The sequence below is a fragment of the Aythya fuligula genome, chromosome 1, assembly GCF_009819795.1.
Source record: "Aythya fuligula isolate bAytFul2 chromosome 1, bAytFul2.pri, whole genome shotgun sequence".
In the NCBI taxonomy this organism is placed as follows: domain Eukaryota; kingdom Metazoa; phylum Chordata; class Aves; order Anseriformes; family Anatidae; genus Aythya; species Aythya fuligula.
Window position 1 is genome coordinate 72,061,241 of NC_045559.1, and position 15,496 is coordinate 72,076,736.

At 36.6% G+C, this 15,496-nt stretch overlaps 1 protein-coding gene across 1 annotated transcript in view; it reads right to left on the reverse strand.

The window, feature by feature from the left end:
- Nucleotides 1-2,325: 2,325 nt before the first annotated feature.
- The window catches only part of ATXN10 (ataxin 10), a 106,878-nt gene continuing 93,707 nt past the window's right edge, over nt 2,326-15,496 (reverse strand). The window contains exon 11 of the mRNA XM_032191136.1: nt 2,326-3,543. Coding sequence (XP_032047027.1) covers nt 3,356-3,543 — 188 coding nt within the window. The 3' untranslated portion in view covers nt 2,326-3,355. The remainder of the gene's footprint in view (nt 3,544-15,496) is intronic.

Sequence of the window (15,496 nt, forward strand, 5' to 3'; positions counted from 1 at the left end):
CAGCAAATTCTAAGATTCTAAGTCAACATAAAACAGTGACGCAGATAAGGCTAGGTACAAAGAAACGTTTAAAGTAGTTTTAGGTACAGCCTCATATTTAGATTACTTTTATTTGGAAATAAAGGGGAGAATTTTTGGAGTCTTACTACCCAAACACTTGTATCCACTTCAAAACATAAAATCAATTGTTAAATAAAGATTGTGACAATGGCACTAAGCGCCAGGGATTATTTTTTGTTCATTGCATTTACAAAAGTTTTACAAGTACTTTAGGTAAAACAAACACAACTTACTAGAAGGAGTAAAAATTCAGAACTCTGCAAACATTTAAACTTATTTCTCACAACTGATAAGTAAGCTTTTTAAAAAGCTAATGATGAAAAACTAAATCCTTATTTGCTTTTAATAAAAAAATGGACCTTAAAAAAAAAGATCTGATCATTGTTGTTTGGAAGCACTCGAAAGCAATAAGATGGTCACAAGACTTGATCTGACTGTTCTGCCCCTTTACAAACTCAATAAAGCTTGCTTTTTATGACTGATTGCTGTGCTGTATTAATCCCCTAGCATATAAAACAAGCCTATTGGAGACTTGGACTCCACTGGGGGAGGACAGGGAAGCTGTTGTGTTCTGAGAATTAATCCATCTAGGAAAATCAAAAGCCAGCCTCTCACAATACAGTAATCAGCATGTTCTGTACTGTGAAAGCCCTACGTTTCCCATTTAGAAAACACAACTATTACTGCATTATGCACTGAAACACACAAAACCCTTTTAGTTATCTGTGTTTGTTATTATTTGGTTTATATTTATGGGTTTGTGTGTATTCCTTTGGTGGGTGCACAACCGTCAAGTTAAAAAAAAAAAAAAAAAAAAAAAAGCTCCCTATTGCTTAAAAGGAAAAAGGGACTCCCACTGCTTTTTCCACAACCCATGTTCTTTCTGGATTTGCTTTGTGAACAGGATTTTAACTCTTTATTACCCTAAGTAAAAGGAAATTCTTTGCATTTTTTTCCTTCACATATGAAGTTCATTTTCTGTTCAGGATAATTACTTTTTCTCACTTTGTTAAATTATCCGAGTTTCCTAACTAGCATTGCTAAAATAAATGTGTATGAGCTTTTATAATTCCTCAATTGAAAACTGCTTCACTTTATTCTAGGTACTATTATATTTGATGCTCCTTTTTTAATAAAAGCTTCATTCTTTCCTTTTAGACTTGAAAGACGTAGCCTTCCAAATAAAAAGAGTGTGTTTTTATAGTAAAGTTTTTGGAGGGCTTATTTAGGTGCTAGAACTATGAATTTTCAATTGTGCTGTGAAGATGAAGATTAAAAACAAAGGAACAAACAAAAAACATCTGTAAATATTATGTAACATAGTAATTTAACTGTTAAATTAATTCTGGCTTAACTATAAGAATTAAGGCTTAGGAAAATCATACAGAAACCACAATGTTATTGAGCACATGCTCAGGAAGAACCAAAACCATATCCTTTTCCATTCAGGTAGCAAAAAATACCTGTATAAGAAATGACTTTATAAAGTTGGCATTTAAACCCAACCATTTTAAACATCCTCTGAAACGTTCCTGTCAAATCATTATTAAAAAAAATAAAAGTGTTTTCTAAAACAACACTTTTCTTTCTTCTCCATTTCTTTTTAATTAGGTTGTCACTAAAAGAAACAAAGCTTAAGAGTCTTTATTCCTATTGCCATTATCCCTTTATACACATTCTTTACTTAATAAAAGGCTAAAGAATTAGCAGTTTTGTATCATTGCCTTGAAAACCAGAAGGTAAAATCCCACTAGATCAATTCCATTCCCATCTGGTCAGCGTGGTATATACTAAAGCCTTATGATTAAATTGAGATGATCTTAGTAGTCTGGCTACACTCATTACCATACATTTCTTATAGTTCAAGGTACTACATACTTTTTCTAGTTTTGAAGTCAAAAATGGGATTTGAGGAGCTGATGCACATGGCCCAGTGTCTGTTACATAAAGTTTAAGGATACTAACTTGTCTTTCCAGTGAGAGAGTGGGATTAAATGACAACAATGTGAACGATTTAACTTTTCTGGGACCTTTCTGTTAGACAGAATCGAAGAAAACCAAATGACAGCAATGGCAAAGATCTAGAATCATTAATCTGCAATTCTTGTTTGGTTTATACATGGAGGATTACATTTCTTGACTACCAGGACAAGGTATGGCACACACAGAGTTAACCTTGACCCCCCCACACCCCACCCAAGACCCCCTCCCCTTTCTCAGCCCCCCTTCTCCCATCCATCTCATTCATGCCACATTCCACAGTGGCAGGGTCCAACAACAATATAGGAGGGTATCCAAAATGAAGAGGCAGGGCCTTCCATTCTTCTGCTTCTCTTGAATTAATTAACTGGAAATGAGTTTTGTCAATGTTTTGGAAAGGCAGAGGGGTGAAAAGAAACTGCTAGAATTAATCACAGTGAGAAACTACCTCTTCAGCAGTCTGCCAGAGTTCAGAAAACCCATGAGAAGTGCAAAATAAAAGGAAAGTGGGCTGACTTACCATCCAAAGGAACAAATAAAATTCAAACAAACACCAAAGTCTCCAAAACAGAGACATGCCCCAGTGCAAAGGAATGTAGCATCTGTTGCCGCAACAGCTACAGCCTTGTTTTTAATATACTTGTAATGAAGACTGAAAGGTATCAAGGTAAAACGACATTTTACTAACAATTTAAATTGCTGAAGGCATGTTGTTTAATTCACTAAATATTTACGTACATCCAGTGTTCCATTGTTCTTTATATAATATAGCTATTTAAACACCATGATAGAAGACAAGCAACTTTCATTGTTTTGCCCTGATTCAGCACAGATCTTTTAAACACAGAAGGCAAATTGCAAGGCAGATATTTTTGCTGTGTTTTTAATGATAGTTACCTTCACGTTCAGCAATAGGAATTGTAACAACTTAATACCGCATGCATGATATCTTTCTATGAAATGGGAAAGTAATGAAATTTCAATCATCTGAAAAGAAAGATTTTTTCCGTAAGTTAATTTACATTTCTTGACTACCAATACAAGGTACGGCACACATGTATTTAGAAAAAAAAAACTACTATGCTGTATACTGTAAATCACTATACTGTAAAAATGCACTATGTATTTAGAAAAAGCATAAGTGTCCTTTTGTTTACAACACCGAAGAAGAATAACTGTTTGGTGATTTCTCTGAGAGTGAACAGAATGAATCCAACCGACTGGAAATAAAATTGAAGAAGCCTTGATTGTCTCAGCAGGGAAAATATTTCAAATGAGAAATCTTTTAATGATTTGACTGTTCTTATTTTTTTGTTCACGAAGGCTTTTTTCTGACAGATCTCAGAAGTAACTTATCATCTTGTTTCTCTACCTCTAAACCCATACGTTCAAGGACTGAATTGTCAGCCAGTCCCTTCTCCTCCATCCATGCAATAAGCTCTTGGTTTCTCTCATTTTGTTCAGTGAGATTTCGGATAGCGTATACTGCCCACTGGTTCACAACTGTTGCACAAAGTTAAGGATCATTTTGTGTGTGTGTGTGTGTTTGTTTGTTTGTTTTTCTTTCTTTTCTTGTAAAGATGAAGCAATGATTTCTTAACATTTCCTCCCAATCCATCAAACACAGAAAAACAGTAGAAATCTAGTGTTTGAAAAAGACACATATAGATTATGACTCTGATCTTGCAAATACTTGCATATGAGATAATTTAAGCTTAAATGAGGTATATCCATTAACTTCAGGCAAATTTACTAGGTTTTATCTTAAATTAAAAAATAAATAAAAAAACACAGATGAACTGCAGGAATTGGAAGGACATTTTCTAAAAACAGAATTATAGTTAATTGAAATGTTCCAATGATCTTCCTAGTACAATTACGAACAAATAAACAAACAAACAAAGAAACCACATCATTGTACTTACAGTCCTAACAACTCTACACTGCACATTCAAGAACTAGCAAAATAAGCTGTAAATCAGGTACAAGAAAGATGACTACTTTCACCATAAAAGTTGAAATGTGGGAAAAGATAAATAAATTTTAACAAAAAAATATTAACCTCTAATACTATCTATGTTCAGTTCTTTGTTTCTGGGTACTTCTACAAACTCGCCAACAAAAAAGACACTATGATCACCAGCAGGTAGCTCCTACTCACGTTTAAATGGGCACAAGCTGCAACTTATTCACAACTTATTCACCTTCTAAGGTGGTCCCTTGAGGCCAGGATTGAGGCACATGTCAGGGCCATAGACAAAGGATTTAAATTCCCAGGATTATCAGTCAGGCATCTTCCAAGTGAACTACAGTGTTCATTTTATGAAGTGTCAGAGATGTTAGCTCCAATTCTGCAGCTGAAAAGCTATGTGATGATATAATCTTTTCCAAGTTACCCATATGGGAGGCAAGCCATTCTGAATCACACGAAAGTGGTTTGCCTGCAGGGCACCAATTATTCACTACATGTAGCTTCACATCCAGTAGAAGAATATGCTTAATTTACTCATCTCCTTGACGTCTTTTGGGTTGGACAGTGTCTAAGCACAGAGATGAGATAGTGCTCTTATGGGCATTTGCCAGGGGGTGACTGGAGGGGAAAACTCAACAGGGGAAGATGGGAACTTCAGACGAAAGAATAAAATGCATGAATTGGACATTCTTACACAATCTATCATAACATTTGGAAAATCCAGTACCACGGCACCAGCCACTGCACACATTCTTTAAGTAGCAGTCTTATAATTTTGTAAGTATACCTTGCACTGACTGCTGTACCTACCTTGCTCCCATCTCCAACTGCCCCCTTAGGTTTACACTCATTCAGCAAAGGCAGTCTGTCATGATAGGCTGTTTGATGCAACAAGCAATGTGAATGAACATCAGCATCTGACAGGAGCAGCTTTCTTAACACGAGACCTTATCCAGCCTTCACAACCTTAATTTTAAGGCAGGAAATGACACAAAGAGAATAAGGAAGACAAAAAAATAAAAATAAAAATAAAAATAAAAATAAAAATAAAAATAAAAATAAAAATAAAAATAAAAATAAAAATAAAAATAAAAATATGAGACGTAAGCTAACTACAGTGCTACTTAGATACCAAAAGAAAATAGAGAAGGGGCAGAAATAAAAAGCACATATGGAATCCTCAACAGAGAGAGAAAGGTTTAAATTAAGAGTAGCTTGGCCAAATGTCACAGAAAACACACATGCTAGGGAATAATCCTGTATTGCCATGAATCAGTGAAAGAGCCTATTACCCTTTAATAGTAGTTCACATTTATTTTCACATTCAAGAAGCCATTTTACATTTACAGTTTACATTTATTTTCACATTCAAGCAGCATTTCACATTCTGAGCCAATTCTGGGCTCAGAATTGGAAATCAAAAGTGGTAAGGGAGTAAAAACTGCGGGGCTTTTTACTGACAGTTTTTCAGACTGTCAGGAAGCATGCTGCACATCTCCACCATTAAAAAAAGAAAAAAAAAATATTGCATAAGCTGGATCCAGATGGGATAGTGACAGAGTAGAGAAATTAGGAAAAAAAAATCATATATCACATCAAGCCCAAAAAGATGAACATGATAGAGAGAATATCAAGGTATTGTCTCCTGTCCATGCATCACTACTATGGGTTAGATGAAAAGACAAGTGCCAAAATACATATATGTTATATAAGTTCAATGTTTCTACTAAAGATTACATTTGAGTATATAAACCAACAATAAAATACCAAAAAAAAAAAAAAAAAAGTTATCCAGAAGCAGAGTCATATTCAACAGCCCCAAAGGTAAGAATGAATTTCAGAATGCTAAAGTATACCAGATGATGAATGCAGATGAAAGTGCCAGAAAGTAACATGAAGGTCTCCCAGTGAGCTGTGAGAAACATGCTATCACCCCCCTTAGCTCTGCTCCTGGGATGAGGTGCAGATTTCTCCCATGTTTCTAAAACACAACACTGAACTCCACTTGCATAAGAGAACACTTCCCTTAATATAACTAATAATAATTTAAAAAGCAATTTTAAAACAGTTACAGTTTTCAATAATGCAGAGTCACAAAGGAAAAAAAAAAAAGTACTTTTTTTTTTTTTGTATTGGTCTTGGGAATAATCCTGTTTCCATCATCCTAATGTTCTTTAACACAAAAACACTGCTAAAACCCACAGCAAATGATGTTTTCCTATTATCATATCCATTCATGCTTACATAATATCTAAGACATCCCCATTATCTTATGAACTCTATCATCATTATGGCATTTATCATTATTGACTACTGTAGCTGAAGCTGCGAAATGTTTTCAATAACGTTTTCACTCATTCAAAAACTCTTTTCTGCATGTAGGTTTTCCATTGCAAATTAAGTCATGAATATGCATGATTTCCCTTGTTCGCATGCTGTGTGAGGCTAAGACCTTTGGATGGCTGCGTGCAGACCTAGACAGACTTAAGTGTCAGCAGAGATTAAAGCTAGTCGCCAGCTAATATTCACATTACCCTCTTGCTCCTCTCCAAAGATAGAGAGGCAGAAAGAAAATTAAACATATTCTAGAGTCTCTAATCCTACCAACACTTTAAGCACTTTATTGTATGCTCAGCTTTAGAAAGAGAGCTTCTAAAGTTTCCATAGTTACTACAAATAAGAGCATGAGCCTGTTTGTTGTGAAACTGCATAAAGGAAAAGAACTGCAGCAAGCACAGCAGATCTCATTGGATAGTGTTGTCCAGATTTTTCCAGCAGTATACAACGCAATGTCAAACTAATTAATATTATAGACAAGGAAGTGAAAATTACAACTCTGTCACAGTGGAGAGGGCATACAGAAGAAGTTAAAATTTTCATTTCATTTTATAGGAGCTTCACTACTGGACTACTTGTGTTTAGGTAACGAAAGTAAACATTTGTTTTTAGCAACTCTTTTATATTTATAGCAACTCTTTTAAATTTATAGCAACTCTTTTGTATTTATAGCAACTATATTACATTTATATTACATTTATAGCAACTCTTTTCCAAAACCATTCTGTACTGTATGCTATGGGATTCTTAAGTTATTTTTACTTATACAAACAATAATAAAACCGAACCAACTTGCTCTGTGTTCCATACTCGTGTAAGAAATTTTCAAACAGCAATTTAAAGTTAATCACCTGAACTGCTCTGGGTCATAACTTCAATTGGCAGGGAGGAGGCATATAGAGGGAAAGGAAAGGTGGTGTCTGTCCTAAAGGATGAAAAATGTTGCTATGTGGAACTGACAAACTATGAAAAACTAAACTCCTTGAATTCTGTAGAAGTTTTGCCATTGACTGCAAAAAGAACTTCTCACAATTCTGTTGTTTCTTTTCTTATGGATTCTGCTCCAATAGGTTGTCAGAATCAATGCTAGCGATAGCATAGCTACTAAATTAGGAGTTTGATGCTACATGAAAGTACAATTGCCTGCTGTCAGAAGTTACTAACGAATACCCTACTGAGATGAATTACTAGAAAGGAGGACTTATAAAACATTTCCCAAGGAGAGTATTCCAGCTCTTCATTCTCATATCAGGTGCCCCAGTTTGGACAAAATGTTATTGGTAAGACTACTGCAGCTATCACCTCTATGAAATACTCTATAAAAAAATTTGGATTCTACAGATGAAAAATAGTGGACATACGTATTAATGAAGCTTGAATCTGACTAGGTAAATATACAAGAATGCCTAAGTAATGTTGAAAGTACATTGCTTGAAAAAGGCAAGTGGTCAGTTTTCAAGCAAGTTTAGGATTATCATTAACTAATATAGGATACTGAAGGGTGGTGGCAAGAAGATTGATACACATATGTTGCTATTCTTAAGTCCCCTCCATATTTATTATTTCTGAGGAATTTCTAAACAATATCCTTGGTGTAGAGTTTGATATACTACGTAGTTCATACACACGCACACACATATATATTTGGTCTGTTTGTTTCAGTTTGACAGTTTCCTGAACTACATTAGATTTTCTGTAACTAAATGATTACTTTGTAACTCTCTTCCATAAAAGTCAATTTTCTGCATTAAAAAAAAAAAAAAAAAAAAGGATATTTTTTGTGTGCTTCTATTACCTCATTTAAATCAGATTTTGGACTATTTTAAACATTAACTTCATTTAAACCAAATATAGGAAGAGATAGAAAACCTTAATAAGGCAGACAACCCACGCAGTTTGGAACTGAAACAGCTAGAGCTGTCTTTCTCTAAGAGCTTTTCTGGAACAGGTCTATAGGACTAGAAATCAGAGATAATGAAAATACAGTCCTTGCTAACTATATTTCTTTCCTGTCCTCAACACACAATCTAATTCTCACTGAATGTTCTACAGACAAGAATGAAATACTAAAGCATCACAATAGAAGGATCACTTCCACTTACAGGCCTGACTGGACTACACTGAAATGAAATAAATGATCTTCTCTTCAAGACTTTCAAGTCCTTTTAAGTAGTTTTGTATCACAGCAACTTGAAGACAATTCTTCTCACCATTAAAAGAAGTCTATAGACAGTGACTGGCACTGTTAATCACAGTTCAGATCAATGTGCCATGGTTGACCACACATAGTAAACAGTCAGGATTTTGGTCCCTCACTAGCAGCCAAATTGCTTACAAAGTGCTACAAGTTTATTTCTATTGGTGGTTTTAGTAGTTTTACGCTGTTCTAGAAGCTGTAAAAGTTGACAGAAATTCCTTAAAACTATTCCTTTACTTACTTTTACAGACCTTTTACTTCTATTTAAGATATTATTAGAAAAAGTAATTACAGAAAACAAAGATCTAAGGGTGCCATCTCAATATATTTACTTATTCTGAAGAAACTCTTTCATATTTTTAGAATTTATTCCTGACATTACATTAACAGCAACAGAAAAAATCAGGAATTCAGCCTAGCAAACTTGAAATTCTCTGCCTAGAATTTACAATAAAAAGGCCTTAAATATTTTGGTTTCTTGTAATTTTACTTAGCACATTCCATAGCAGTTAACATCATCTATGATTGCAGTTGCCACATTCTGGATTTAAAAGCTGGGAAACAGGCAGTGTGCTATCATCCAGAAATGTCCTTCCCTGCCCTGCTGGACCTGGTTCTTGCAGAGAAAACACAGTACAGCTCATGTTATATAGATGCCTCCAAGGTGGAGAGACGCTGGAAGACACATTTATTCCTTATCACATTTTCTAAGGATAAGTTTTGTAGCACCGGGGAACTGAGAGCAGAGGTTCACTTCTATTGCAACACTCACCTACCTGCTTTTAAGAGATCAGTAGGAGGGTTGGACCATCCATCTCCTAACTAGCTTCAATCTCCACCACTACGTGGCAGCAAAGCTTCACTGGAAATGCACGAATAAGGTACCTGCAACCAGCCCTCCTAGCTACTTTTATTTACATGACTGTCCAAACGTCCTACCCATTAGCTGTTTCCTAAAGCCTACCTTATGGTATACAGGTTCCTTTAAAATGGGATTGATGTATGACAACAGATTTATGTATGACATCAGAAAGGCACGTTATATCTCATATATAACTTTAACTGAAAGTTAATCTGTCTAAACATCTACAGCCAACAAATATACTTTAAGACCAAAATGGACGATTATAACTATGCATCCAATGCATCTGCTTTGAATACAGAGCACTGAAATATAAGTCACTATTGAAATCAAGTCTGTCAGTTTTGTTTTATGTACAATGTATTTTTGTGCCATTTTCTGAAACATATCTAATCTTGACCAGGAGGTTTCACTGTGTCCCTGAATAAATTATTCCACTGGGTAAATATTTTCATTCATTATAGCCTGAGATTTTTTTTTCTAGTTTACATTTGTTTAGAATTGTTTCCAAACACTGATTTCTATTCTAGATCTAAATAAAAAAAAATAAAAAATCGCAGATCCTGATCAAAGCACTTGGTAAGGATCTTTTGAGAAACTGAGGAAGATACACCAAGCTTTGCAAAATTCTTGCACCTCTTCCTTACACTTGTATTTTTCAGTGTTCCCTCTGAAGCACATTTGTCCTGGTTTCAGTTAGCACAGAATTAATTTTCTTCCTAGTAGCTGGTGGAATGCTGTGTTTTGGCTTAGAATGAGAAGAGTGCTGATAACACCCCGATGCTTTAATTGTTGCAGAGCAGTGCTTATACTAAGCCAAGGACATCTCAGCCTTTGCTCTGTCCTGCCAACGGGCAGGCTGGGGGGTGCAGTAAGAGCTGGGAGGGGACAGACCCAGGACAGGTGACCCAAACTAGCCAAAGGGGTATTCCATACCATCTGACGTCATGCTAAACAATATATAGGGGTGGCTAGCCGGGGGGAGGGCGCCGGACTGCTCGGGGTTAGGCTGGGCATCGGTCAGCGGGTGGTGAGCAATTGCATTGTGCATCACTTGTTTGTACATACTATTATTACTTTCGTATTATCACCATTGTATCATCATTATTATTATTATTATTATTATTTTCCTGTCTTATTAAACTGTCTTTATCTCAACTCACGGGCTTCACTTTCCATTTCTCTCCCCCGTCCCAGAGAGGGAGGGGGGAGGGTGAGCGAACGGCTGCGTGGTGTTTAGCTGCCAGCCGGGTTAAACCACGACAACATTTTACTCAAATTTGCTAATTGGCTGATTGCAGACAAAACATGACTTGTCAACTCCTTTTGGCTTTTCTCTTAGTAATTCCAATACAGTGAAAAACAAATCCAGACAACATCCAGCTACCCTTTCACTCCTAGCTACGTTCCAGCAAATAAGAGTCCTAGCTCTTCATTTGGAAATACTTTTTCAGCACTGTTCAATTATGAGGCAGACAGACACATGTCTTGCTTGTCAGGTTGGAACTACACACAGCACACATCAGTGATGTTCAGCTAAATAGTACCCAATGTCCAGCAAACGGCTGTTTACTACTGCACTAATTTGGGTTACTAAGCCATTCATATCTGGAGAATTTTTGGTTAACAGGTCACACACCATTTATATACCCAGATATTTGATCCATATCCTATGTGCCTCCTTTCATTTTCTACAGGACTTAAAAAGAGAATACCAACACAGCTTAGCATTCTATGAAATCAAACAATTTCTGTCAAGTACTATAGAGCTACTAAAACCATAGTACATGTTTAGCTATGTCAGGCTATTTTTTATAATAATGTTTTATGCCAAAACTTACAAAACTTAAAATAAAATAAAGCCACAACCTCTAGTTTGTTTTACTTTTTCCTATACTCAGACTTATAATACTAGCTTAAAACCATGAATTTGACATATCCATTTTTACTGCTTAAGCTGCCAAATTTTAAAAAAATTATGAATTACGTGTTTAATAGAAACCCATAATTTATGAGTAACTATAAATCATCTGTTTTAAAACAAAGAATCACACTCTTGATCAATTTCAAGATGATGTGCTACAGTTACAATATTCTGTTCTTACAGACCCTTTTATTACACTAATCCCATTTTAAGAATTCACGACAACTAAACCTAAGTGCCAGTTATCTATAACAGAGAGTTAGCAAACTGTTACACCAAAGAGAGAAAGCTTCAATTTGCTGTTACTTAACTGCTAAAATTGCCTCAGCTTACTTTCTTTTCCCAGGCACAGAAAAAAAAACATAAAATTCCAATAAGCTGAAACTCACATATTGAATTATTAAAACCTACCACAGGCATTGAGATGTAAAGCACTGAAGCACAGGGGGATGGTAATTGTGTTCACAAACTGACTAAATATCAGGCAGACTATAGTCATTTCAACTTTCCTTGGACATGTTAAGAAAAAAGCTCCACCTGCACAAATATATTCATGTGTATTTATATGCACACACACACACACACAAACAGCTTTTCTAAAACCCTTTTAAAATGGAAATTATAGAAGTCAAACAGCACTCTCAAAAATCTGGCACTAGACTGGAAAACACAACTTAGTTAATACCTAAGAAGTGATCAAGCTAATTCCAGTTTATCATTCAGAAGGTTAAGGTAGATGATGAGATAAACTGACTCACAATTTGGACAGAATTTGTTTTCTATTTATATATTTTTATTTTCTATTTATAAACTCTAGAAATTCATCTACATATATAGACTCAGCAAGGATCTGTATGCCTACTCATCTCTCTAGCATTGTACTCAAGCATTTTATTGACTCCAGGTCTCTGAATAATGTATGTGGCATAATTCCCACCCCTGATGCTTTCAGTAATTTCAAATGTCATTTATAATTAAATCACAAATAATCAAAATAATGAAGGTAAGTGAAACTCCAGTTCCAGTCTTATAAACAATAGATGATATTGTGTGCATCTAAAAATAACATCAGTGAAACAAATGGGTGTTTTGAAAGATGCAACTAAATCATAACCAAGAAAAAATGAAGTTTTTTTCTCTCATGTTTTGCAAATAGCCATTAGCCACAATTGTATCTGCTGCAGTTTCAGGAAATGCTTGCATCTCCTTGAAGAAATCTCAGAACACAAACAGGATCGGTAGTATGGACTGCAAATATATCCTTAGTGAGACAGTGAGACAGAAAGGAAAGGCTATTTTTTGGAAACAGAAAGAACAAAGTCTAAGCAAAGATCTGGGAAAGAGACGGAAAAAGATTTAAAGATCAGGAAGGAGCTACATATGACAATGCACCCACCAGCTGAAATTACAGATTGGTTTAATAACAGTGGCAGAAAATGGAAAAGCAGGAAAACGCCAGAATAAAGATGTTATGCAGAGCATTGGCCGTATTACATCTGAATATTCTTTGGAGGTGTGCAAGAAACAATGTCAAGACGACAGACTGAAATATGATAAAGTGGTCATAGAAGGCATTCCATTCTCAATAATATTTTTGAACCACTCCCAGCTTTATTAAACAAACAAACAAACAAACAAAAACTTTGGGTCTCAAATTTCTAGTGTTCTGTCACAGCCCAGAGGGGAATTTTTCAAAAAGTCTACAGAAAAATCAATCAAACTGTTTGATCTATCTAAGTATTTTTATTACCAATCATGCCTCAACTTGAGGAATCAGAAACCTGAGATATGTGATTAAGTATTAAAACTTTGTTAAATGTCCAAACAAAATTAATCCACGAACAGTTTTGAAAGAAAAATATCTATAAATTAATTCTGATAATTATTTTAGATATTTTCACCAGAGTGTGTGTTAGGCAACAACCCCAATGTGCTTGGCAATTACAAGCTAATTAAGACTTTACAATGCAGCATCACTTTGATTTACCAGGAAAGTACACAGTGCTCTAAAGAACCTGATAAAATCATTCTATACATGAAATGCAGCTAGAAATTTAATGCCAGAAGCTTAACTCCCAATGTTCTTTCCCAGTCAAGAAGCTGTAAAAAGAATCACAGAATCACAGAATCACAGAATTTCTAGGTTGGAAGAGACCTCAAGATCATCGAGTCCAACCTCTGACCTAACGCTAGCAGTCCCTACTAAACCATATCCCTAAGCTCTACATCTAAATGTCTTTTGAAGACTTCCAGGGATGGTGACTCCACCACTTCCCTGGGCAGCCTGTTCCAATGCCTCACAACCCTTTCAGTAAAGAAGTTCTTCCTAACATCTAACCTAAAACTCCCCTGGATCAACTTAAGCCCATTCCCCCTCGTCCTGTCACCAGGCACGTGGGAGAACAGACCAACCCCCACCTTGCTACAGCCTCCCTTGAGGTACCTATAGAGAGCGATAAGGTCACCCCTGAGCCTCCTTTTCTCCAGGCTGAACAAGCCCAGCTCCCTCAGCCACTCCTCGTAGGACTTGTTCTCCAGACCCCTCACCAGCTTCGTCGCCCTTCTCTGCACCCTCTCAAGCACCTCAATGTCCTTCTTGTAGCGAGGGGCCCAAAACTGGACACAGTACTCGAGGTGCGGCCTCACTAGAGCTGAGTACAGGGGGACGATCACCTCCCTAGCCCTGCTGGTCACACTGTTCCTGATACAAGCCAGGATGCTGTTGGCCTTCTTGGCCACCTGAGCACACTGCTGGCTCATATTCAGCCGACTATCCACCATCACTCCCAGGTCCTTCTCTGCCTGGCAGCTCTCCAACCATTCCTCTCCCAGCCTGGAGCTCTGCTTGGGGTTATTGCATCCCAGGTGCAGGACCCGGTACTTGGCCTTGTTGAACTTCATGCAGTTGACCTCAGCCCATCGGTGCAGCCTATCCAGATCCTCCTGCAGAGCTTTCCTACCCTCAAGCAGATCGACACACGCACCTAACTTGGTGTCATCTGCAAACTTACTGAGGGTGCACTCGATGCCCTCGTCCAGATCATCGATGAAGATATTAAAGAGGACCGGCCCCAGCACCGAGCCCTGGGGGACGCCAGTAGTGACTGGCCTCCAACTGGACTTGAGACAAAAAAAGAGAGACAGAAGTTTTGTTTCCCAGACAATCTTTTCTTGCAACGTACACTGCATGCTTCCTGTGGTCTAATTTAAGGGGGACTTTGCATTTGACAAAAAAAAAAAAAAAAAAAAGATTTTATTCTTTGGCAACAATGTGAATTACTGAGAGAGTAAAACATCTCACAACAAAAACCTACATTTTTTGTCTTATTCTGAAGTAGATAAGTATCTTCTTGCAACAAAACAACAATTTCAGAAGTGCTGTCCACGTCACAAATTTATATCTACCAAATATAATGCTTAAAACTGATAAAGCAGTTTTTTTCTTGGTTCTTCTGTCACCTTTAGGTGAGTTCTGTTCAAAGAGGTTTCAACATACAGAAAAGATAAACAGCAGCTTAGGACACAGAAGCTACATTATCCAAACTCGTAAGACGTGAAGTCAATGTCAAGAGTAATCCAAAGTAGAATTAAATTACACAAAGACCTCCTGTACCCTCCTCAGCAGGGACCACGGACTCAGATCCTCCCTCCTTATAATAGTCCCACCTTGGACACTCCATCCAATATCCTACAGAAAAATCCCAATTAGCATGGAATCCAAACCTCTCTAGTCTACCAACACCTGTAAGAATAAGACCAGCTACTTGTAATGAGTATAAAGACACCCTGATGCATAAGTGTCAGAAATCAGTATTGGTTGAAAGATGACTTTCAAAACTAAAACCAGAAGCTTTATTTGGGAATAGCTGTCTTCTTCCCTCTTCACCATGAAAGAATAACAAGAAGGCTGAATTCTCCTGGGAACCATTTTCAAAATGGGCCCACTACTGCTGCTAAAGAATCTGTTATCATACAACACCAAGGGATTCCCTAGTGAAGCACACATACCCCATTGGCTCCATTAGAATTGAAAAAGAACAGCTATAAGAAATTCACGGTAACTTGAAGGAGCAGGATTTGGTCTGTTAAATATGGTGAAACAAATAAGACCCTCTCAGAGATCATTCTTACTCAATGAATAACCATACTTGTACCTGTTCCAGC